At 40.9% G+C, this 26,085-nt stretch overlaps 2 protein-coding genes across 2 annotated transcripts in view; both read left to right on the top strand.

The window, feature by feature from the left end:
• LOC122772618 (nuclear factor of activated T-cells, cytoplasmic 3-like) overlaps window positions 1–23,722 on the top strand; it is a 43,833-nt gene extending 20,111 nt beyond the window's left edge. Inside the window, exons 6-10 of the mRNA XM_044030804.1 lie at window positions 66–206; window positions 4,010–4,065; window positions 4,184–4,310; window positions 6,226–7,302; window positions 20,312–23,722. Coding sequence (XP_043886739.1) covers window positions 66–206; window positions 4,010–4,065; window positions 4,184–4,310; window positions 6,226–7,302; window positions 20,312–20,388 — 1,478 coding nt within the window. The 3' untranslated portion in view covers window positions 20,389–23,722. The remainder of the gene's footprint in view (window positions 1–65; window positions 207–4,009; window positions 4,066–4,183; window positions 4,311–6,225; window positions 7,303–20,311) is intronic.
• A 604-nt stretch (window positions 23,723–24,326) lies between these two features.
• On the top strand, window positions 24,327–25,745 carry si:dkey-148a17.6 (uncharacterized protein LOC108190685 homolog). Its single transcript, XM_044030678.1, has one exon. It carries the CDS (start codon window positions 24,398–24,400, stop codon window positions 25,487–25,489), a length of 1,092 nt encoding a protein of 363 aa, XP_043886613.1. The 5' UTR covers window positions 24,327–24,397; the 3' UTR covers window positions 25,490–25,745.
• The last annotated feature ends 340 nt before the right edge of the window (window positions 25,746–26,085 follow it).

The raw sequence follows: 26,085 nt of genomic DNA, 5'->3' as shown, positions 1-26,085 counted from the left end.
AAATGAACAATTGCAGCAAGCACAGCTCAGGAAGTGATCGTCAACCCCTGCTGTTTGTCTTCCAGCCCAGCGTTCAGCACAAGAGCTGCCCCAGGTAGAGAAATCCAGCCTGACCAGTTGCGCAGCCAGTGGAGGAGAAGAACTGATCATCACAGGCTCCAACTTCTTTCCAGAATCCAAGGTCATCTTCCTGGAGAAAGGCCCTGGTAAGTGTGTCTGCACATCGGCCTGTCCTTGATCTGCTACTGTGGGAAAAAGCATGTGCCAAGTACATGTGTAAAAAATCTCAAACTTCATTTTTTTCTGACAGAGTATATCAGAGAAACCTGTAAAACATCTCATGTGTCATTTATGTGATTTGCTGGGCCTTTTTTTTTAACATCTGTCAAAGTCAGCAGAAGTGTAGGATTGTGTGGAAGTCATGGTTGATACATGTCTAGAAGTCTCTAAATTGGATTTGTTTTACTCTTTGAAGCTCCGTGATGCAGACATATAAAAATAGTATGTTAGCATCGATCTTAGAACAGCATTTTGTCTACCTAGTCTCCCTCCATCTCTTAAAAGTCATAAGATAAGATAGTCCTTTATTTGTCCCACAGTGGGGAAATGTTGCATTTTTACAGATAATAAATAATAAACATTGCATTACCAAAAAAAAAAACAATATAAAACATATTAACACTTAGACAATAAAAATTAGTTAAAATAGAATGTGCAATGTACATTATAGACTAATCTTATAAAGCCAAAGTAATGTAATGTTGCTCGTCGATTCTCTAATTTCTTAACATTATGAACAATAGAGCATAAAATATCAAAATGAAAAATCTAAACTCAAAAAAGTGTTTGTGTGTGTGTGTGTGTGTGAGAGAGAGAGACTGTATGTCAGTTCTCCAATCACCTGTCATTATCTTAGCCCCAACAAGTCTCTCATCCCACAGGGCATTTTGTTAAATGCCAAACCGATTGACTGTATGTCTAGTAGTAATGTTGTCTGTCAAGTCAGCATGAATCACACTCATGAGGGATCATATGATCCTTATAGAATCTGACACAATATTTACACCGTAACTGTCACACACATATAACACATTACAATAACACAAAATTGAAAAAATCTTGTACAACTAAACAATACTCAGCATTTATATACATTTCCATCCACTGCAGCATAAACACCTTTCATACAATTTGAAATAAAATATGTGACATTATTGTCAATATTTAGTTTATTGAATCTCCTCTATGAGGCACTTTGAAACATCTGCTCTTTGAAGATGCTATGAAAACAGCATATTGTTAAATATTATATCATATTAATCCTACATCCTACATTGGTCATACCACTGCTTCATTGGAGAATAATGATTATACTTTAATTAATATCAATTTACCAAAATGTTGTCTAAAGTGTGATAGAAAAGTGAGTGTTGCTGGTATTTTGTGCCTACAGTCAGATAAGTGTGGGAGCTTGTGGGTTAGGTTGAATGTTGAATGAGACTTTGTTACCTAAAACTGGAATTTTAAAGTTACTTACATAGCTGCATTACAAATGTTAATGCCTGAGACATTAATTTTTACACTCCCTGTGCCCTTTCCTTTAACGCTTTCAATTGTCTTTGCCTCTTTTGTACACTGGTCCTTAATCAAAACCCATGTAATGGCTGCTCTCTGAGATGGAAATTTTACATGAATAACATTCATTGAGCCAAGTCTGTGCCTGCCCGAGGTGCCTCTGCAATGTAGAGCAACAAAATCAAGTTTACACATGGCAGAAAGTTGAGCCGAGAGGAATGTCTTTTGCTCTTTGAGGTGCACCAGGTGAAGCGTGGTTGAAGCAACTCACTGATGGTCAAGTCTTCACAGCAAAGTGGAAACTTGGGGGAGGACATGTTGGGCCCCATGGAGCATGAGGGCAGTGGACTGTGGAAGGAGACAGAAAGAATATGAAAGGGGAGGGAAAGATGATGTTGATTAGGTTTGTGTAAATGATCCCCCTCATCACGACTAATCCGCCTGCTTTAATGCAGAAAGGCACTGACTGGAGTAAGTGCAGGAATGGAAGAAAAGAGGGAAAGAGACGCAATGACAGATATTTTTCCACAAGCTCTCATGGCTGAAAGACAACATCAGTTTCACGAGGCCCTGGAGAGACTGGCCTATTGTTGCTATGGTTATGGTAAACTTGAATAATAATAACTAGAATAGTTAAGAATACATTGTTATCGATCCTAAAGCATTTTTCCTTCAACTGGGCCCTTTTTGGACAGTATATACTGTAATTCTAAAAGTACACACTCAATGTTATATATATATATATATGTATATGTGTATATATATATATATATATATATATATATATATATATATATATATATATATATATATATATAAATGGAAGTGAAATGCTTCAACTGAATTACATTTAGTCACAATTAAAAAATTACAAAATAAATTACATTAATCGTACTAAGTTGTTCAGTGGATGGGAGTGTATAAAAAGAGAAGGAAAGGGAAGACGGATAAAGGAGATGGGTATGGGTCTGAGCTATTGCTGACACTGTATTTACATATAAACAGTTTTTATTGTAAAAGGAACAAATGTAAATACATTTTGGTAATGTATGTTGTTTTTATTTTATTGAAAACCAAGGATAGTATCACAGAGTTTTAGATTTCATTAAACATTTAAAGTTAAAATGAAGTCCGCAATTCGTATAAGAACTTCAAATTTACAAGGATGAATGTTTATATAAAGGAGGCAAATAACACAGACTGGCTTGACAAATGAGCAGTACAGCATGTGCACTCTGTCTGTAGTAGTCACAGTGTTGTTTTTGATGTAAACGCTTAACAACAGTGAGCTTTTAGAAACATGTAAAAAGCCACTGTTGTAACATAAACACCAGTTACCGTCTTTATTTTTGTTCAACCATCTGCAACAGTAAGTCCACGTTCTTGTTGGCCCGCTGACTTGTGTAGGTAGTGCGTCTGGGTGATCCGAGCCATTGTCTTAGTGTGGTATGAGGTTCCTGTCGATGCTTGTTGTGTGGCAGAGCATGTGGGGCCCTTGCTCCTGCCTGTTGAATGTCAACAATCTGCACTGCAATAATGCACTGATGTCAGCTGCAAAGATGTTCAAGGACTTTTGCTCGTTGGAAAAAAAAAAAAGACTCTGTCATCCATGAGTTAAGCTCTTCTTTTATAGCAGAGAGAATATCTCCAGTGTTATGAGTGATTAGTGTGGCGGTGGATTACTACAAGTAAGGCTAATGTTAGGGTGAAAGCAGAGCAGATACATTAGCTTTGTAAAGCTTCAGTAGAGTCTGGATTTTTTGGGAGGGGTTTAGTAAAAAGCTGTATAGTCTAAATGTAACAGGGCTTACAGCTGAGCACATTCTTTGTCAGAATGTAAGTGTAAGCCAGTCCTCTTTGCAGTCATGTGTCTGACGCCTGACAGCGGTGTTTGGGGGAATCCTTTGGGTTTTGAGGAGGAGGCATGCAGGTGCACAAAATCTTTGCACTATTTGAGCATTATGAAACAAGCGGCTGCAAGTGAATTTCCCTCTCCTGAGAGCGCATTCAGCACTGAGTTAGTTGTCGAGATTATTATTACTCACAATGCTCTGATAACACACCCCGACTGCTTCGCTTTAAACAGCTGCCCCTAAGATACCTGGTCAGATAATTAGATCTCTCACAGGAAATTGGAAAGAATGGTTGTCTAGCCAGAAGCATGGTAGTGTGTAAAGGCATTTTAAAATCAAAACAATTATTCCGCTGCTCTGTCTATAATTTTATCCAGACAGGACAAACAGCAGGATATTTGGAAATTTGATTACTATTTAATAGCGACTAACATTTTCCCCATGGGGCTTCTGGACCTTTAAATTACATAATTTCAACTTAATTCTTTAGAACAAGAGCTTTTTCCGTGTTGTGTCTTTGCCAGGATTATTACTGGCTTATGTATTTCACGTTTTGTTTTTTTCTTGAATTTTCCCTGTAGATGGACGTCCACAATGGGAAGTTGAAGCAAAAATAGTACGAGAGAAAACTCAAGGAGTAAGTACTTTTGTTTTTACATGTACATTTACACTGGTATTTGTATTTATATGTTGAATGAACAGAAATTGAAGGAAGATTCATTTTTAATCTAATCTATATCTAATATTTTTTATAGTCTTGCATTGTGGCGGAGGTTCCTCCCTACCACAGTAAGACTGTGGGCTCAGCTGTGCAGGTGCAGTTTTATGTATGCAATGGCAAGCGGAAAAGAAGCCAGTCACAACGCTTCACTTACCTTTCAGGTGAGTTGCAAGGTTTTGAGAATGTTTTAGAGAATGTTTAGAGGGAAAAGCCAACTGAATCTTTACTCTGCATTCCTTTGGGTACATTTCACCGTGACAAGAGGTTTGACTGATGGCAGAGGCAGTTGTAACATGCATGATGGATTGTAAATTTCTACTCTACAAGTGTTTCAGTCTTTCTCTTGTTGTATTTCTCCCTGCAAGCATCAGTGTGGTTTACAGGGTTTATTTTTTAATTAACACCCGACTGTTTATTTAGTAAAAAAAACTTGTTTTATCCACGTGAACTGTATTTACGTGGGGCTTATCATGCAAATATTTTGCTATCCATCAAACTGTTTCTTTTTTTTGTTATTAAACTTTTTATTTTAATAATTTGCTCTTAAGTTTGTATACAGGCCATTAGTCAAGAAAGAAAAATTCACATCATTACAAAAGCACAAACACTCTCTCCCATCACATTACTATACCGTTCTGGACTGGTATGGAATCCAAAAAATAAGAATCGGTACTGATAACTAGAAAAATAAAAAATATAAATAAAATGGGTAAATATACAGCAGTAAATGAAATAGACAATACAGGAAACTGTTTCTACATATAATTAATTCTCAGCAATGTTCGTGATACCTTCTGGATCTTCTGGAAGCCAGTCAAACTGATAACAGTGACGGCGGGATATAATAGCATTTGACTGTTTTGACTTTAACTGCAAGAATGTGTTCTTTTGTGTGTATGTACATGAACAAGCGACATTGGCCCTCCACCCACCCTGTCATTCTGTTGCAAGCACGCCCACTCGACACAGGCAGTTCCTGTTTTCCCCGTTAACAGATCAGTGCAGCCAGTCAAAGCAGAGTAACCCTGCGCTGTCAGTCAGACTGTGTCGCTTTCACCATGGACACCACTGTCTTTACTGTGGCAAGAAAATCTGCCAGTCGGTCATGTTTAATTTTTCAACATAGGCTGAGCTGCAACGGCCCTGTCTGGTTTCATTTAAAGATGCATTTTGAGAAAATTGTCTGGAAAAAATAAGTAACATGTTCATACAGAATATTGTGAATCAAAGTACTCTTTGTTGCTGCTTTATATTTTGACTGCATCATCAATCAGTAGTTTTCTCATATAAGGAGAACACTTTCTAAAACTGATGTCAGATATATTTCAGCAGTGTTTAAATATTTAGTATATAACCATTCAATTTACCCTTGGATTTCCCTCTGGCTCCATTATCAGAATTAACCCTATTTGCCCTTTTTGTGACTCTTGCCTCTTGTTTTCCCAGTGGCAAGACAGGGTGAGCAAAGGAATAGAGGGCAAAGCTAGTGAACTTGTTTGTTCTGTAAGCCTGACATGGGCTGGAGGGCTTTCAGCTTCTCGTCACATACAAGATCTTACTTGATGGCACCCAGACTGACAGCATATGCTCACCCTCTGATTCAGAGATGGATAAAAATAAAATCACTGTCACAAGGCACCAGATTGGGAAATAGGTTACCGAGCTGTTGCAGTAAAAGGGAATGGCCCCATTTATTATGAAAATATCACATTTTCGGGGGCTTTTTAAATCGAGGAGGCCTATTTCACAACACTTGTGATTCATAATCTGTTCACTGGTTGGAGATTCTTGTAGCCTTGTATTTCGGGTTTTACTAGACGTATATAGTTTGCCTTTAAATCCACAGATTGAGAGAAGTAATGTTGATGGAACATGTGCAAAGATGAAACAAGTGCTGCCTTTTTTAGTTTTAGTTTACCTAAAGCAAAAACAGCAGCAACATTGTCAATGTTGTGATTTAGTGATTTGGAATATGTATATATTAGTCTTTTACTTTTCATCCCAGCAGAATTAACTGTGTTTTTTTTTCTCTTTCCTCTATCATGACATATCTCTGTGTACACCTCAACCTTTTAGTCATGGTGAAACAGGAGCACAGAGACGAACTGGACCTTGCCTCAGTTCCCCCTATGTCCATGCCCCTGGCACATGCTCCCAGTCTGGTGCACACCCAGCTGCCTTCTCCTGAGCAGGGCCACCCATCGGACAACCTTATGTCCAGCTCCCCTCACGGCCTGGCCACGAGCTCTGGACCTGGCCTGCTACCTCTGCAGGCTTCCTGCCCCTCCCTGGGCTCCCCATCTTTCCAGCACCTGCCTCACCTTCAGAGTCACAGTTTGCACCACCCCCCTGCAGATTGCCACATGACTTTCCACCCGAGTTCTGCTTCTGCTCCTCTTTCTGCGCCTTCCCGACCCTCCTACCAGCCTATGCAGCACAGCCATGGTCATAGCCTGCCTTTCAATGGTCAGTCCAACCTTCCTCCTCAGGGCTATGAGAGGATGCCATTTCAGCAGAGCCCCAGTGCAGCATCACACCCAATGAGTATGGGGATGGTGTACCCCTCCTCCCCTTGCTCATCCCCATCAGGTCCATCCCCTTCAAGTTCCAATCACATTGCTGGATCTCCCCAGAACCAGCAACCCCTGCTCTCCCCTTCATCTCCACACCTCCACTCGCTTGGGGGCTATCATTGCTCTCCAAATGCGTCCCAGGTTCCCTCTGCAAGTGGTCACCCTCTTGTAGGGCAGCACTCCTCCCAGCTGCAGAGGGCTATTGGTTACCACCCGGTAAGTCAAAGGTCGGCCTCCTGCCCCACACCGACTAGTGCCCCTCCGCCACGGATGATCCCCTCTCCACACTCAGGGCCTTCCTCCCCTCAGCTTCACTCGCTGCCCTACCAGTCTCCCACCTCCTCCTCCCCTACTTCAGGTGGCAGTCCTCTGGGGCCACTTCAACAGCAGCCTTCTCCACAGGCAACCAGTCCTGTCATGGCAAGCCTGTCCCCAGCAGCAGCAGGCCCTCTGGTTCACCCACTAAGTCCTCAGGGACCCTTTCCATTGGACAGCGAGAGGCTGAACATCAAGGAGGAACCAGAGGACAGGGAGCCAACCTTCCGCTCCATTGGCCTGCAGGACATCACACTCGACGATGGTAAGACTAACAGAGAAATGTTACGTTGCTCACACACAGGCACAAAGATCATCAGAAAGGGACAATTTTGAACAGTTTAAAACAAATAGACAAACACTCGAATCATTAGACCCCATCTACATGTGAACTTTTTTGTCAAACTCTTTTTTTTTGTTTGTCTTAGTCCGTGTGCAACTTGAAACATCACATTCATGTCACTTTGACTCATCCTCCAGTTTTCTGCCAGTCCAGTGTTGCTGCTCTCATTATCACATTTTCCTTCTCCACCTTATGCTTTAACACAAGATATTTAGAGCGCACCCATCTGTGATCAATCTCATTTTCAGTCTAAAACAAGCAGCCGCTGAGGGATTAAATTTACCCTACATTATGTGACTGGCAAGATAAATTTGTATCTGATGATGTAAAACAATACAGAGCATGCAATTTTCAAGGGGCTGAAAACCTTGATGCCTGATTGTGGTGATCGCGTTTCATCTTTCATTGCAGCGTGCAGTTGTGTACACAGGTTCATTAGTGGGGGATCCTATGACTTAGTGTTGGGTAACATAGACACAATAGGACTGATAACTATAGTGTCATATTAAAGGGCCTAATTGTCAACCACTAAGCTTTTATATCTGTGGCAGCATTTTGGAGATTATGTACACTTTGTGTTCCTTGACTGTTTGAAAATGGAGAGGGGGAAGGGATTGCATAATTTCTACTTTCAAAGCTTGAACACTTAATGCCAGGTTCACACTAAATGCGAGGCGTGTGTATCGCTGCTGTCTGCTGCTGTCTACCCTGCATACACCAATATGTTTCTGATTCATTTCTGACTTAGATGAACAGAGAGAGGGAGAATCTGCCTTTCATCAATTATTACAGCAGCTGAAATAGTTTTAAAAAGATACTTTTATATTTTTCATGTATTCAGATTCCAACTGGACAGTAACACTGTGACAGGCATCAGTTGTATGTGGTATTGCTTGCAGAATTGTAGACTGAATATGACTATAAATAGATTTTATTTTTTTTTGCTGTCTATTTTTGCTTGGAACCATGCGTCACGTGTGAAAAAGATGTTGAAACTCAAAAATAGACACACATCTCACTGGACATGGACACCGGAATTGAAAACATCACATGACAGCAGTAGCAACGCAGTAGTGACGCATGTGTCCGGTGTGAACCAGGTGTAAGGCTACAGTAATTGCATCTTGTGTTTGCATGTGTGTGTGTTTACAACTCTAATTAGGATGCTCAGAAGAACCTTTTGACTTAACAATTGACCACAAAGTCAGCTCATGCATTTATCAGCTTTTTTCGCTCATCCATGAACTCTAATTCTTTACTGAAAATATATTCATTTAAGTTCCTTCTACATGATCTCTTATCTCGCATGCAAAGCCTTCCATGGTTTCGTTAACCCTGGTGCCATATTCAAATGAGGGTTCTGAAGCTTTAGGGTTAATAAATAACTGAGCGAAGCTGTGTCGGGTAGGTGTAACACTGTGTTCCAGCAAGGGTCAGCCTAATTAACTCAGAGCTATTGTCAATAAGTCATGTGTGAAAGACTAATGACCAGTGACCACTTTATTCATCATAGCGTAATACACATTGATGACAGAGGATTTCACAGCCTCATGTAGAACCGCGTGCACACGCAATACATCTGTGAACTTTACAGCCGACAGGGTTTACAGTAAACCAGAATTGGCTGCTTTTTCTCACTGTCACACTGTGAAAGTAGCTGGCTGCGCTCACATTTAAAAAGTGTGAGAAAAGTTTGTGAGTGACACAGTTCAGCTGGGAATGTAAGCCCTCCCTTTGAGCCTGTGGTTAAAAATAGCTTTCTGTGCCAGCCCAGCTCTGAAGGCCATAATACGAAGAAGCAACGTAGAGCTCAGCTCTGAGTTTAAGGAGGTTGTGGAACATTATCATGTGTTGACCACATTTACCCCGGTTTCAGAGACAGATGGGGGGGACAAACGTATGTAAATGACTGCATTTGCACATTATTGCACAAGTGCTTACAATATGTGCATACATATGTGGGCTGTTAAAAGACATTATACACTCAAAGATAATGCAGAATAATACCTTAAAGCAGTGATGCATAATTGATTTGAAGGGTTAATAATTTCAAGAGCTGGTAATGTGATTCATTTAGCTAAAATGGCGGGTGTCTGCCTTCTGATCTACAGCTACTGTAATTAAACCCACATCAACCTTTAAACGGAGAGAATTTTTCACTACATTCAATTATTCTTAATGAAAACATTCTATGTAGCTTTCTGACCTAATTGGGTTAGGGTTAATTATCACGTCACATTTTCTCCCAACAAAATGTTTGGTGTGTTTGTAGAGACAACTGGGTCATTATTTCTGTGGGCCGCGTCTGCATAGAACCTCATTTCCAGCTGTGTGTACATGGCCATTCATACTGAAAAAGAGGATGCGCTTCAGTCTAGCATTCCACGCACGTGTACTCAATCTCACATTCAATTAGTACATATAAAATACATATACGCCTACGTACAAATACATCATTTTTATTCTGTGTGATGGCGGCTTCTCAAAATAATTGTACCTATATCTAATTATTAAATATTTGACTATTATATAACTTAGTGATCCCTTTCACACTAGAGTACAACAGCTGATTCAGGAGATTTTGTATTTACTTTTCCTAATATTTTCGGGATCTACAAGGGAAATTCCAAAGTTTGGCTGGTTAATCACAGTCGACAGTTTGGCGTCTCCTTCTTTAAGCGATGGCTTGGTTACATAATGGGGGTACTGGTGTACCACTGCAAATAACCTTACATAAGCATCCATGGTTAGCATCCTGTCGTTTGAAAACTGAAGCGTGCCAACTGGATAGAACAGCATTGTGCTGCAGGGAGCATGTGAAGTCAGTGCGTATGGTCTGCTATTGACTGTGTAACATTATACCATCCTTTTAACATTTATGTTAGGGACGGAGGAAGACCACAAAGACCTTTCTACTCTCATTACTTACTATTAATTCTGAAGAAAGAGATTTCCCCAATTCTCCCCATTGTAATAATGTATTATTATTATTATTATTATTATTATTATTATTGTTATTATTGTTAATAAATTGTTTTCTTATCAGATGGAAGAAAAAAAGAAAACCAACCAAATATATCTTAAAATCATATATCAGCCATTGGTTGACCTGACTCCTTTAGACTGGCTTTGGGCCATCGAAAAATCTTATTCGTCAAAGCACATCATTAGTTCACAGTAGGTGACTTGCTGTGTTTCCTGCAAGATTTGGCTATTCTACATATTTAAGTGTACTTAGAAGCCCCCTCAGCATGTCGTGTATGCTGCATTAAACTTGTTTGTCGACTGTTGGACGATGTTGCCGTAAGCTCCAGGTTTTCTGACCACTGGTTTCTCTGGGTTCTGTCAGTTTTTTAAGACACTCGCTCTCATCGTCAATTTGAGCTTATGAAGGTGGCTGGGATGACGTTTATTTAATGTCGTTGCTCTCGACTTAAACCACAGAAAGGCATGCAAGTGATTTAGCGGCTTTTTCCATCCGCCTTTCCTGCCAGCAGCTAACCAAGGTCTGCCTGCAGCCCAGCCATGCCTTTGTGCCTAAGGTGGTGGAATCAGCCTACAGATGTCCCACTGTGGGGTTTTTGGCTTCTTGCCCGCCTCCATTCTCCTTTGAGGAGAAGCAAAGGCTCTGCGTGTTATGCCTGGTGTGGGCTCTGCATGTAATTTCGTAGATCAGGAGAGTTCAGTAAAAAAAGATCAGCTGTTTATGTCCCACAAAGAAAGATATTATCCCTCTTGACCATGGAGGCTGTTTCTTGAGTCTGAAGACGTAACGGGTGAAGTGAGGGATTCCTCCATCATTTCTTCCCCTCACAGCTCACCTCGTCACTAACAGATTTCACTGTAGCTTCCCTATTTGACTATAGCAAAGCTACTCCCATAGTGAAACACGTCACTCTGTTGTCAACCACGACCATCATCTTAACCAACATAGATTATCTTACAAGAAATAAGTGCTGTAGTGTTTGTAGTGTCACCGATTTTGTGTCAGTGACACGAGAGGGTGTGTGTGTGTGTGTGTGTAGAAAACTCTTCTTTCTGGTTAGCAAGCAGATGGCCCTCGTGACGCACACCAGCATGCTTGAGGTGTGTGTGTGTATGTGTGTCAGTGAGAGAGAGAGGGAGAGTTAGAGGGAAAAGGATTTTCACGTGTGTGTGTGTGTCTGTACAAAGCAGGGAGACGCAGGAGATAAGAGGACAGACTGACAGACAGATGGACAGACAGGTTCAGGGTCCAGCCACACTGCAGGGTCACTCTACCACGACATTCACATGGGATGATTTGATGATTTTACAGTATGTTGTATTCTTCATGAACATGATACAGTTACAGGGAATCTGAACTTAGTCCAACTATAAAATATAAAATGGCTGCCAACAGCCAGCAAACATCCTGTAAAAGATGATAATAAATGCAGTAAACTAAACTAGTAAACAGAAATTAACCAAAGAGCAGCATTATATGTATGTATTATAGGACTTTTTACGTTCCTTCTGCCTGGATTTCTCAGTTTAAAGGCTTATAATGGCTTCTGCCATTATAAGATAAATATTATCTCTGTGTGGAATGTTTGGTGCCAACACCATAGTGTGGCAGTGCCAGAATACTATTGTTGAATTTACATTAATTAAGATCGACTATTTGTCCCCAGTGTGAATATCAGCTCAGTTTGTAGTGACTGTGAAGCCAAGAGAAACAGTTGCAGACTCATCTTAATGTCAGATCACTTGAGACAGATGCCTTCAAAACGTCTGCGTTCACAGATGGCGGGATTGGAAGCAAAAGTGTGTGTGATTGTGCGTGCATGTACACAGTATCTGTAGTGTACGCAGTGTGTGTGTGTCCACAGCAAACGTTGGTCTTTTGTTGGTCTTTGCTGCCCAAATGCACAGCTGCCTCAAGCTGCACGCTCAGCTTTGAGGGTGAAGAATAGCAAGAATTAATCTCACATTTTGAAATTTGTTAATCTAGATCAAATTTCATGCTTCAAAGTCTGCTTTTCTTCTAATGACTAAATGAATGAGTAATCAGACACACATTTGTTATGATAAATTGAGAGAGAGAAAGAGAACACATAGGGTAGGTGTCCAAACGGATGTTGCCGGGCAGCTGCCAGCATATTACGAGCTGTATCGGTGCCTAGAGTGGTTCGTTTGCCACTCGTTGGCGATGTCGAGGAATTCCTCTGCGCAGGTCTCAGCAATTAGTCACGCATTTTTTTTGCCAGTCAATGCAAAGGATCGCAACGTCCAGTCATTGTCAGTAAATTGTGCCATGACACCCAGGTAACTTTTGTTTTTATCGATGTTTCCGTCGTTCAGCTTCTTAAAATCCGCCCAACAATCCCTCACCTCTCGCCATCTTCTGCTACTACCTCTCAGTCTCTCCTCTCTGACTGACTGCAGGCAAGTGGCTGTTTCGGGCTTTCATGTCAAAGTCAGCACACACCAGAAGCAAACAAATCTCGGTTGTATTTATCGCAGCGATTAAGGCGTTAACTTTGATGGCCCTAATCTGAATATACGATGCACTGTCTGTGCTGTGAACAATTTTTGTTTGATGTGCTTTTCTATGTTTACAACAGGCGGTTTACAACTAAAATGAGGCTGCGTCCAGTTAAACTTAAAGACAGTAAACTGTGGGAAAGAGAATTGTTTGTTTCATTTTAGCAGAGAGAAGTATTAAATAGTGCAGGTTGGTTGCTACATTGTTGAACCACTGAGTTAACATGAAGACATGAAGCCTTTCATAATGAGAGTGAAGTGCTGCCAATCCCACTGAGAATCAACAGCAGCATAATTTGTCATCACAGTTTTAAATGACACGGACACAGACCCATGTTAGCATGAATGAAACCACAAACAACTCGCTGCAAAATGGAAAATATGGAGATAGCTTGTGTCTCCTTTGGCTGCTCTCTGGCATAATCTAACTGTTTGCTCACTGCACTTATAAACGAGTAAAACAAGTCATTGGTGCAGGGGCCAAATCTGAGGAATCTAAAAAGGATCTGGATGTTATTCCCAGGCGTTGCCTGACCAGGTCGCACGGAAAGTTTATATATATTTATATATATATATATATATATATATATGTATATATATATATATATATATATATATATATATATATATACACATTTTGACAGGAGGCGAATCGGGGGAAAATTTCAAAAGAAATCAAACATAAAATGACTTTGGAAAATGATCTGGAACCAAGAACTATTATTTAACTAACATGTACATTTAAGCCATTTACTTTAAAAGGCTGTTCAGCCTCTTATGAAACATTTAACTCACTGGTTGAACTGAAATCAGGCAAACTAGTTCCTCATAAATGTCTCTGTATACACAACTAGGAAGAAATGCAAACAAAGCTGTAGCTAATTTAACCTTGATTACTTGTATGAAACAAGCAGATATTTTATTTTTGCTTGAAAATGGCATCATCCTAATTTGAGGTTTCATGCTACAATTAGCTAACCATATCAATAACAATAACACACTACTCCTGATTTGATGTCATGAAAAAAACCTCAGTGGAAGGGAAATATGTTTCCATTAAATGCTGCTGCTGCTGCTGCTTGGTAAAAACAATGGCAAACATTTGCTGGTCTCTTTTTCCCTTAAACAAGGGGAAAGTGACTTTGTCATCTTTCCGTACAATTAAGGCCTTAGAGAGTGTGGTGCTGAGGCCGTGGCCGAGGCTGTGGCCTGGAGACTGCGCCAGACAGGAGGAGGGAAAGCCTGGAGAACCCTCAGTTGGAGTGAGAGCAGCATTTTAAATCTAAGGTCAAGATTTTGAATGTACACATGCCAAAATATAATAAAAAGTACAAGTCTGCTGCTGTCTTTTATGTGGATTTGGCCACGATCTTGTTTTGTTGCGTTGGCTGCTCTTGTTGCTCCTCCTGAGTGTCAATATTGTTTTTTTGCTTGTCAGCCAGACGTCAAACGCCCATGTTTGACTGCAAAATGAATACGTGTCACCACATTTCTCATGGCGCACAAATGGGGACTTGACAGAGTGTGGTGAAGCAGATTTCAGTCGCCTCTCGGTTTATGCAGAGCTGCTGAAATGTGTGTACTTGTGTTTGTAAACACTGGGCGTTTGGTCGTCACCACAGCCTCTTGCTATTAACTCACCGTTGTGTCTTGTTGGTTAAATCCCTTTTTGCACTTTTTGAAAAAAGTGTCGTGTTTGTTTGTTCAACATAAAATGTGGTTTTAGCTGTTCTTTAAGTAAAAAGGTTCTTATTTGTGAAGATGTTGCTGTTTCCTTTCTCGTGTGTGTGATACTTTTGGATTTTGTACCGACAAACAATTAGAATTAGTGATATGTAATGGTGAGCAACAAATAGAGGACTTTGTTTCAGCAAATTATGGTGACCTTTGCATACCAAGAAGCATGTAAACACTCTTTGTGAGCTCTCTTCACGTCTCCATTCTCCTTGTGTTTGCCGTCTGTTTGTCTCCTTATTGGTTTATGCATCAGTTTTTGTTGGGTGGAGCTGCCACATTGTGAGCTTCCTCTACAAAATGCAACCTCTGGCTTGTTTGTCAACATCAGAAACATGGTTGCGCAAGATGACTAAGATGGCAAGGCTCTTACCCAAAGTACATATATATATATATACATATACATATACATATATACACATATAAAATGATTTTTCTAAGGCTACAAAAAGATTTCAATTTTTCAATTTCTGCCTGCAGACCCTCGTAAATGTTGCACAATTTCCTCATGTTTATTTGTGCAATTGTTTCATGCCCTTTTATCTGTTTGTGATACTTCATAAAAGTGATACAAATATGAATTTGGGTCCATATCTGCTGTAGTATTTAGAATAGGAAACCAAAGTAAAAAAAATAAAAGATGAAGCAACTATTGCTTAAACACCAAAAACTCCATGCTCTCCGCTGATAAGTCCTGCCGTATGTACTTCACGGGCCACCAGGCTGCCATTCGGGCTCTGGTGAAAGCCTCATGCTGTGGTCACCTGCTGAGCTGAGCCATGATTGTGTGTCCTGGATGAGAGGCGGGAGTCTTGTGAATCACTTACCGTCAGATCAAATGGGAAATCCACAGATGATTCACAGAGATGAGTGACTCTGAGAAACTGACTTTTTAACGATCCTCTCTGGTGTACTCGCTGCCTTCACCCACTCTTTGACTTACTGCAGAGGTCAAATTTAAAAAAGAGGCAGAGACGCTCACAGAGCAGCAGCACAATTAAACAAACAATCAATTACAAAAAGGCGTTTGTGTGCTGACCTACAAGATTTTAACACAATCTATCTCAATGTGTGTGATTAGTCAGTGGATTTTTACTTCATGTAAGCGCTCGTACCCAAGGCTTATGCATGTCATTACAGAGCCTGCAAGTGGAAACTGTGTGCTTTGATATTCCCTCTCACAGGAAAACCAAGTCTTTCCTCTTTCTGTTCCCTTTGCACAAGTCTTTTCCATTGTCGCATGTTGTCTTCATTTACTGGACTGAAGAATCACTCAATCTTTTAAGCTTTTGCCGAAGTTGTGTTTTTTTTTAATGCCTGGGTCGGGGGAACATTTTCACTGTGTTTTCACTACGATAATCATCCATTTTCCATTTCAACAGTTGATTGTTTATCGTGTGTTGTTTATCGTTGTTAATGACCATCTGCCCATTTCAATTTCTGTTACATGATGGAAATCTTTTAAATATACCTCAACAAGGGTGCAATGCAGAAAATGAGATTACCCAAATCACAGCGGCCTCTAGCTGGATATGCAACCTTTCAGGGAAATTAATGAATCTCCTGACAACAGCTAATTTGGCATAGACAAACCAGACAGACAAAGAAGTGATTTCTAGTGTAAACGTAAGATTTAAAAGTTGTGAGTGGAAGTTGTTTTTAGGATTTAAGGGTTTTTATCTTTTCTCGCACAGTTTTGTGACAAAGAAATCTGAACTGGCTTCCTCTGACAATAACAGTTATTAACCAAACAATCAACTAATTACCCAAACCCCAGCTCAGAGATGTAAGCCTCCCACTGCTTCATCTGCACTAATCAGTACAGACAAGAGTACATTAGTACCACAGTTGGAGAAGCTGTGAAGAATGGTCATGCCAGAAGGTCACAGTGGCTTGTTGCCAAACCAGCATTTTAAATCAGAGGTGTGTGCGTATGTGTATGTAATCTGTGAACTAAGTAGAAAAGACAATTCATTTACTACTTTTTGTAAAAAAGTAAAAATATAGGCCGATATAAATCATAACTTTAAAGGATGAATGTGGACATTTTTCCCTGGACCCACAGGCAGTGGTGCCACTGACCACCGTCTTAAATCGCACAAGCTCACAGGGGGAAACAAATGATCTGATATCGGCTGAGTCGTAAACCAACCCGCACGAGTATCTGCAGTAGTAGTAGTCGGCTGACTGCAGATGCATATTCTGATTAGGGAGCCCCCCACCCAGTCATTCACAGAGGATCTCCCTTCAGAGCCGTACTCTCTGCTGCAGGCACAGCTGAATCATCCACTTTCTGTTGCACTGTCATGAACAAAACCAGTAAATGTGAGAAAACACTGTTAGCATGTGAAACTCGTCACAGACAGCGCTCGACTCAAAGCTCTCTTTCAGTGAAGTCTCAAATTCATGGATTGTTTCTGAAGCGGAGATTAATACTCACTGGTGTCACTGTTGTGCTCTATAATGTTAGCTGCTTTCTCTCTCAGTAGGTTGTTGACGACCGTCAAACGGAAAAACAGCAAAGATTATCAGACGGATATTTGCTTCTTCTCCAGAAATAAGCATACAAACATATCAATTGACAGTGAGTGCAGCTGTAATATCAAGAGTGAGGCTTCACCATGTTTTCTGAAAAGATTGTTTGAGGAAACCGTCAGCCTTTTTTAAATCGAGAAACCCGAGTGAGTCAAGTTAGAGGAATCAGTTTGAAGTTGCTCTTCATTGAATCAGAGTTCATCTCTTATATGTCACGAGCAGCCGATGGGTTAGTGTTTGCCACAATCTGATCAGCACAGCGGAAAATGATATGTTTTTTGCAGACGCCCACTTGATGTCGGTGTGTCACACTTCACACCACGTTGCTCATATTCCTGTTGCGTTGGAGCCCTGTCGTATCCCATGAATCAACACTGCCTCAGAGTTTGCCACGGCTTTTTTTTCCCGGCTGTGCCAGGAGGACTGCGGCGATCTCGAGAATACTGCTCTGTGATTGGCTGGCAATTCACATTTATCAAAGGGCCGCATTTAGTGTCAGATCGTGATACATTTTTAATACGTTGTTTATACAAGAGCACAAAGCCAACCATACGTTGTACATTCACACGCTTTCCTTTTTCCGTCTTTTTCTTCCAGCCGCCATTTTGATTAAACTTAAGCGATTAACATCAAATCATGGTTAAGGGAGAAATAAAAACAAAAGGGGAAAAAAGTATCCTCTACATTATTACATAAAGTATGTTTAAGGAGGAGTGGGTTTGAGTTCACTACTGTTATGTTGCTGCAGTATCAGGGGCATCATAGACTTTTAATAATAAGATTAATTTTATACAGCCCCCGACACTGAATACACTTTATAGACAGTGTATTTGTTGTGTCAACAGTGTGAACATTTCTTACATCATTCCGATTTCCCTAAATTAATATGAGGCTCAGACAAAAGAAGCCCACTTACAGTTGCTCGGCTGTCTCCTTTAACAGTTGCAGTTTATTTTGAGCACAATTGCAACACTTGTCTTTTCAAAGGTCATGCCCATTTACAGATCTGCAGTCGTCTATATCGGTTTTTATTCCACCTATGCTATTGTCTGGCAAAAAAGCGTTCTGTTTATCAACAGTTTTGTCTCATACAAAGATTAATGTGTCCTTTGATAGTCACGGCGTCGTCTCATGAGTGTGTGGTGGTGCTGTTTATGTGTGTGTGTGTGTCTCTGTGTGAATATGGTTAACATGGGAAAGGAAGAGCCTCCCACGCTGACAGGATGATGTGAGTGATGGTGGCCAGACACAAAAGCAAGCAGCTCAAAACACAAATAAAAAAACAAAAAAAAAAACAACCGAACATAAAAAGCAAAGCCTCTGAAATGAAGCTGTTGACGCGGAAGGTGTAAAACATCTGAGGAGGTGATTGAAGAAAGAGAACTTTGAGTTTGAGGAAGAGCTGCTGAAAAAGTGAAGGAAAAGCGAAGGATTGCAGTAACAGCGTATAATATTTCTACACTGACGAAGGTTGTAGTCATATTTTTTAGCGAATACGTACATGTCATAAAGATCTACATATGAGTATTAAGTCGCCGTGTGTCACCACATTTACATCTGTTTTCTCTTTCCTCTTAAATTGAGCAGGGATTATTTGCTCGGCTTTGACTGAGTCACCTCCCGCCATCTTTTCTTTTCTGAAGAACTAACTTAGAGTGAAACATGTTAATTATGGCTGTGTGTGTGTGGGGGGGGTATACAAATTCACAGACAGCTGTTGAAGAAAGAAACTTTGTTCTGACTCTCAGTGCAGGACGTGCACCGACAGGTCTGCCGCGTTAATCGCCTCAGCGTCAAACTGGCCCAAAGGTCACCATCTCAGCCTCCCAAACCAGTTAGCCCGGCCCGAATCGAGCGCTCCTCAACACTGACCTGTCAGTTTCGGGATGCAAACTCCAGGAAGAAATCACATCGTATTTCTTTTTTTTTTACGTGCTCTGAGCTGCGTCGCCCTCTGGTCCCACGGTGAAAACTGAATGGAGGCTGCATATGTAAAACAGTCACACACACACACACACACACACTGGCTGGAAACAATAAATAGTCAAAGGAGAAAGTTGTTGTGTTTAAATTCGGGCTCCAACCAAGTAATTAACCTTGCTGTGGGTGACTGAACAGCATGTGTTCTTTTTTAACAATGGACCGGTTTTACACAAACCCCGTGAACAGGCCTGAGGAAATGAGCTGAGGCAACATTAAAGGTGTAAAGAAGTCATGCGCAGGCTGCGCTGCAGTGTGTTTACACGAGTCAGTGTGCCGTGGTAACTGGTAACGTTTCTTGGACTCAAACAAAGGTCAGAAATGGCACATTTCATGAATGAATGGAACGGTTTCTCTCATTTGTTCTGCCGGGCGTTATTACATCTCCACGTCAGAGTCTTTGACTTTGCGACCTTTGAGTTTTGCCGCTCAGTTTGATTTTTTCCATTTTGAGCTTTTGGGGTTTTGAGTTTTCTGACTCACGGGGGAACTCTGTCGTGGTACAACACTGCCCTCTGCTGGAATTACATGTAATGTAAAAGGTAAAAACCTTCTGCCTTAGGCAAACACTCACGAGCCATTAGGTGTTCGACCATTTGTCAAGGCAAATGTGTAATCAGTCGATCACACGGCAGCAACTCTATGCATGCAGGAATGTAGACATGCTCAATACGACCACATCAGAATGTGGGAAAAAGGGGATTTAAGTGACTTATTATTTTAAAAACTGCTCTAAACTACTGGGATTATCACACACAACCAGGGTAGGATTTACAGAGAATAGAAAAAAGGTCAGTCAGTCAGTCATCATCTAACCGCTTTATCCTCCACCAGAGGGTCGCGGGGGGTGCTGTGCCAATCTCAGCTACATCGGGCGATAGGCGGGGTACACCCTGGACAGTTCGCCAGTCCATCGCAGGGCCACACACAACTAGAGACAAACAACCATTCACTCTCACACTCACTTCTACGGTCAATTTAGAGTGTGAGTTTTTCTGTTCTGTTTATAAAGATGTCAGAGGTCAGAAGAGAATGGACAGACTGGTTTGGGACAACAGTAACTTAAATAACCACTGGTTATGAACGAGTTTATCTCTGCCGACACTTTATTAGGTGTGTACCTATTAAAGTGGTCAAATCTGGATTTTAATACATGTTTTTTTTTTTTGCTTCACAGTGAATGAAATCATCGGCAGAGACATGTCTCAGTCCCCCGGCGCTCACGTGTCTCCATCAGCACACAGCCAGTCATAGTTCAGCTCCACCTCGTCTCCTGCCATTCTTCACTCCACTCCTGCACTGACTGATCCTGATCCTGATCCTGATCCTGGCCGACGTCCTGCTCCTGTGTGCGATGGGAGAAGACTATAGTCAAAGTCAGAGTATGGTTGGTGATTGTGTTCAATCCTGATGTACCCGTTAGACCACCAGCCTGACAAGAGGACGCACGTCTGATGTCATTTAAAACTGAACGGTGTCTTATACTCAGCGACACAACAGAACTCACAGCTGTAAACAGAAACATATGCAGGAGACGTAACAGCCATGTAGATGAACCATTGTGGAATAGTCAGGTGCAGTGTAAAAATGTTGCTCAGTTCTCAGACGTCCAGGCTGGACAATCAGCTCAGTGCAGACAGGACTACAGGTCGTCCTGCTGCTGTGTCTCTCTCACCAGCTACGTTGACCTCCAGCGAAGACGTCACAACATATATAACATTAAAAATGATTCAGAGATCTGCTTTCAGAGAGCCACTTCCCAGCTCAACATGAGACGATGTAGCAAAACTAATCAGACTTGAAATGAGGGCTGGTTATTGCTACTGATTTCCCTGAATCGATTCAGATTCGCAAGATCCCGATTTGATTTGACTTCCGATTTAGATTTGATTCCAGTCAATATTGATACATTCAGTGCTATTTCAGTGTCCGTACCAATTACCAAACGATTGCTGCATTACGTTTTGTATCTCTTTAACCCGATGCATCATTGAAAATGTGTTTTATAACGTTTGTATTTAAAAATTGACCCCAAAGTAGTTACATGAATGCACTTTTTTTTTTTTTTATACGACCACACAGTACAACTACACAGCACAGTTGTAGATTATAATTCAAACCTTAAAAATCCCTTTGAGTCACAATATTACAGCCTAGAAGTGCATCAGGCAGGACGCAAACTAAAATGTCCTCCTGAGTAGACAATCACGACGCCAAAGCACCTGAAACGTGGTGTGTGGAAGTATTTCTGGTTCTACGCCATAGATGCTGCGATATTCTAATGTCATACGCATTCCAGAACGGGTGTCCTTCCTGTGGACACAAGATGGCTGCCTATGAAAACCCCAACTTCTATTTTAAAGAAATAACACACACATGGGTAGTGTGTTCAATTTATGGTATTAACCCCTCTTAAACGAGTCAATATGTGAAATTTGATTACCAAATTCAAACTGTCAGGTCAGTTAAAAGAATCACAGTCCAGTGATGACGACATCACGTCCACATGTCTGGTTTTTCCCCCCTTTGAAATAATAAATGGATTAAAGAGTGAGTGCAGCAGCCTGGCAGAGAGAAACCAGCCGCTCTGGCGTCGCTCTGGGATCTGCAACATTCCGCTACTTGTAGTAACCTTGCAGCCGTGTTGACATCAGCACTCGTCTCCTCTGTCCGTCCGTCCGTCCCGTCCCCTCTTCACGCCGTCCTTCTCCTTCTTTGTCTTCACAGTCACGGTGAACAAAATGCCTTATACACATTCTATCGCATCTTAGAATAATATTGGCCACGGCTTTTCCCCTTCAGCCGACGTTTGAGTTTGAATATTTCTCAGTAAAGCGAGAGTCGACGTGTGCGGATGTTGTTTCAACGAGGGATTCAGGACTGAAGTCCGTGTCCCCGATATTTGACAGATGCCCCGATGTGTCCGCGTTACAGAGAAGTGTTTGTCCACAGAGACCGATGACACGCTCTCATGTTTCTGTCCATGCAATAACTTATACTTATAACCACGTTTCCCAGTGACCTTGGTGTGCCTTCCGTTAATGAGCAGGCAAAATATTGTAAAAGCGTTTTATACACACACACACAAATACGTCTTGGATGTAAGTATTGACTCCTCGCTTTTTTTCTGTAATGAACAAGGTCAAATTCCTAGAGTCCAGACATCTGGATGTAGCGGGGTCTTCCACATTCCCCTGTGTGACGTATTCATTCATTCATTCATTCATATTTCAGATGCCTGTTTGGCAGCAGCAATAACACACAGTCCTGAGAGGAAACACCAGAGTATTTTCATGCAGGTTATGACGAGGATGTGAACAGAGAGAGATAGATTTGATTTCCATATGCGTTTTTTTATTTTTATTTTTTATTTTTTTTTGCCTTAAGCTTGACAATGACGCTCCTGCGTGTGAGAGCTGAGGAGCGTTGCATATGACAGTTTGAAGTCAGTTTCCAGGTGAAAATGATTTTGCTATGCATAAGAATTTTACCTAATGCCTTTAAAAAAAAAATTTAAAAAAAGGAAAAAAAAATAACAAAAAAGAAAAAGACAAAAAAAAGACAAAGACCTCGATGCCTGTAGATCTTGGCTGCAGACGTGTAGATGCTTGATTGTCCATCAGTCGGTCGCTCCTGTTGTGGACACATCATGGACAGACATCTTAACAGGCTCAATTATACTGTATGTGTGTGTGTGTGAACGGATGACTGGTGTCTCCACCAAATATGCTGTACAGAAGACGGGGGGGGGGAGGAAAAAAAAGTCCTATTTTCAACAACACAAGCACACGCGTGTATTTAATCTATGCAAACTATAAGAAGCAAATGTGAAATATGACATTTAACGTGAGAAATTAGATTATTTGCATATATTTGTAAAGTCGCTTGGGGAACTCGCACGCCTAAACGGGAAGAATAAACATTCAGATAGTGAGAGGATCATGTCGATTTGTAAACTAATAGGATGCCTTAACTCTTGTGTGTCTGTATGCTGTTCAGAGTTGATGATAAGACATGCGTCGCTAACTGTTGTCGTTATTATGTGTTTGTTTATTGGGGGGCATATGACGCTGGAGCTGCAGCTTAAAAAAAAAAGAAAAAAGACTTGAGTCAATAAAAAGGAAAGAAGAAAGAAAAACAGCGTGGACAGTAAAGTGTCTCTGTCTGCTGTTCTCTTCTGTTTTAACCAAAGACCGAACAATGATGTTCCCATTTTACACAACAGTCAAGCAACAGAGACTCTTCTACTCTATTTTTGATACTTTCAAATGGATGTCATTCCTAAAAGGTTGTGGACATGCATGGGTATGTGTATGTATATATCTATATATATATACTTCTATAGATATATACATATAAAACCATACATTAAAGAACTTGTTTTGTAACATAAAAGGGAAATACAGGTTTAGCTGATGTTTACCGAGCCTTGTATTGTCATTTCTTGTATATTTTGTATGTTATAATTTTTTTTTTTTTTGTAATTTTTAAGACTGCAGTGCTTTTTTTTTGAAAATATTCAAAGGGAAAACCTTGCATCATAATGTAGGCTCTAAAGTAGTGTATATCAATAAAACAGAAAAGCTCCGCTGTGGCTCTGTGTCTCCTCTTTGTGCCTGTAACACTGAACTACGGAAGCGTAATGCTGCCACATATACAAAAAAAAAAATGGGGTGCTCAGTATTTATTTATTTGTAAGTGTGGCAGCGTTACGCTTCCGTAAATATGTCATTTTGTGTGTGCTACTATTAAAGAAGCATCTGTTTGCTGACTTTACACATTTCATGACATTCCTCTTTATTGATGCGCATTGAGCGCTTTGAACAGTGGAGGGCAAGTATTGTAGAATTGTTTCATTTCATTGTGTTATTAAATTATAAATCGAAAAGTGAATGAATCAGAATTTAAAAAAACTCTATATATATACTGTATATATATATATACATATACAGTACATACATTTATTTATGTGTATATGCACACATATTTATATATATATATAAGTGTTCTTGTATATATTATGTATACATTATGTCAAGATTTACAGACTTCCTCATTTCAATCATGACAATTGCTATCAAATTAGTTTTATTAATACTTTTTTTAACCTGTGATTTCAGTTATGACACATGCATGACTCACTATGTGTCTCAAACAACCCTTTTTCTGTGCAGTCTGTCCTTAAAGGGAAGTTAATACTTGCTTGTGCAGCACTTTGTTTTCTCTTCCTGTAGACACCACTGTCAGCACATACACATTCAACATGAACCGCTCAGCTGAGCTGTCTCCTTCAGAGGAAATGGCTCCTGAGGAGTTTGATGGTGGGACAGCAGTGGCTTGCGTGATCTTGGGGCTGTCTTTCCTGGTAGGTGCTCCAGGAAACGTTCTGGTGATCTGGACCATCCTGAGACACGTCAAGAAGCGTTCCCACACCGTGGTACTCATCCTGCACCTGGCTGCTGCTGACCTGTTGGTCCTCATCACCCTGCCACTCTGGATCTACTCCATGGCCCACTCCTGGGTGTTTGGAGAGGCCTCCTGCAAAGCCATGGTGTTCATGATCAACGCCTGTATGTACAGCAGTGTTTTCTTCATAACTCTGATGAGTGTGGAACGGTTTGTGGCTGTGCGCTACCCTTTCGCTTCGGCTGACTGGAAAAGAAAAAAAGCTCTGAATAAAGTAGTGCTGACTCTGTGGACCGCAGCGTTCCTGTTCAGCATTCCTGTCATCCCCACTCAGGTTGTAGGTGAGGATTCTGGTGAGGAGCACTGTCTGTACCGGGAGTATACTTCTGTGACCCAGGAGCTAGTGTGCCTGCTGTTAGAGACACTGGTGGGCTACATATTACCTTTCGCCATCCTGGTGGTCTGCTATGGCTGCTTGTGCAGCCGGATCACAAAGATGACTTTCAAGTCGAAGCACAAGTCTACTGTCCTCATTGCCAGTGTTGTGGTCGTGTTTGCCATTTGTTGGACACCTTATCACATCGGAAATGTCCTCTCACTCATCAAACTGGCCATCGAAGACTCCTTCTCTGCTGAAGCACAGACTCTGGAGCATGTCAGAAGCACCATGAGCTTCATCGCTGGAGCCATGGTGTTCATCAGCAGCACAGTGAACCCCATCCTCTACATGTTTGCAGCTCGATCCTTCAGGAGCTCCCTGCGCGACACTGGCATCCAGAAGCTCTTCCGACACATCTCCAGCACGTCCCCTGGCGAGGGCACCAGAGAAGTGTCCTTTGTTACGAAGAGACACAGCAATCAGACCAACAGCTCTAACTGTGTTTTGGAATCGAAGGACCAAATGGACATATTAATAAAAATGTGTGAAAACAATACTCCTGATGTGTAGATATTTGTATGCCCTATGTACTTTGGAAAAGAGTACTTCAGTAATTCAGATTAATAGGATGTCAGTTTGTCTGCACAATACTTGTCCCACTCTGTCTTGTGTGTCTGTAATTTACACACATGTATTATATATATATATACTATAATGTAGGTACTTACATTTATACCATTTAATGTTGAATTTCTCAATGGATTTGTAAATAAATGTACAGTATTGTTCATTGATTACAGCGAAGATAAATTGATTATGTTGGTAATTCTTCTCTTTTCTTCTTCTCGTTTAACGTTGTCTTCTTGTGTGTCTGTCTCGGGGAGTTGCATCATCTCAACAAAATGTTTGCTAATTTACCCAAAAACTGTTTTTTACTATGACACATTAAGTACAGATTGTTGAGGAATCACATTAGGTGACAGCCATGATCTCAACTTCCTCTGATTGAAAAGATTGCAAAATGAAAACGTTCATGTTCCCTTTGGTGAGCAGCAAAAAGAGGAATCATGTCTTTAAGTTTTGTCACAGTCTTCGAGGCAGCTTATTGACTGTTTTTCCTCTGACAGGGAAGTTTGTATCATAGAAGCAGTTTGGGTTTGGTTCTC

The sequence above is a fragment of the Solea senegalensis genome, linkage group LG7 (genome assembly GCF_019176455.1).
Source record: "Solea senegalensis isolate Sse05_10M linkage group LG7, IFAPA_SoseM_1, whole genome shotgun sequence".
Lineage (NCBI taxonomy): Eukaryota > Metazoa > Chordata > Actinopteri > Pleuronectiformes > Soleidae > Solea > Solea senegalensis.
This window is presented reverse-complemented; position numbering and strand designations above follow the sequence as displayed.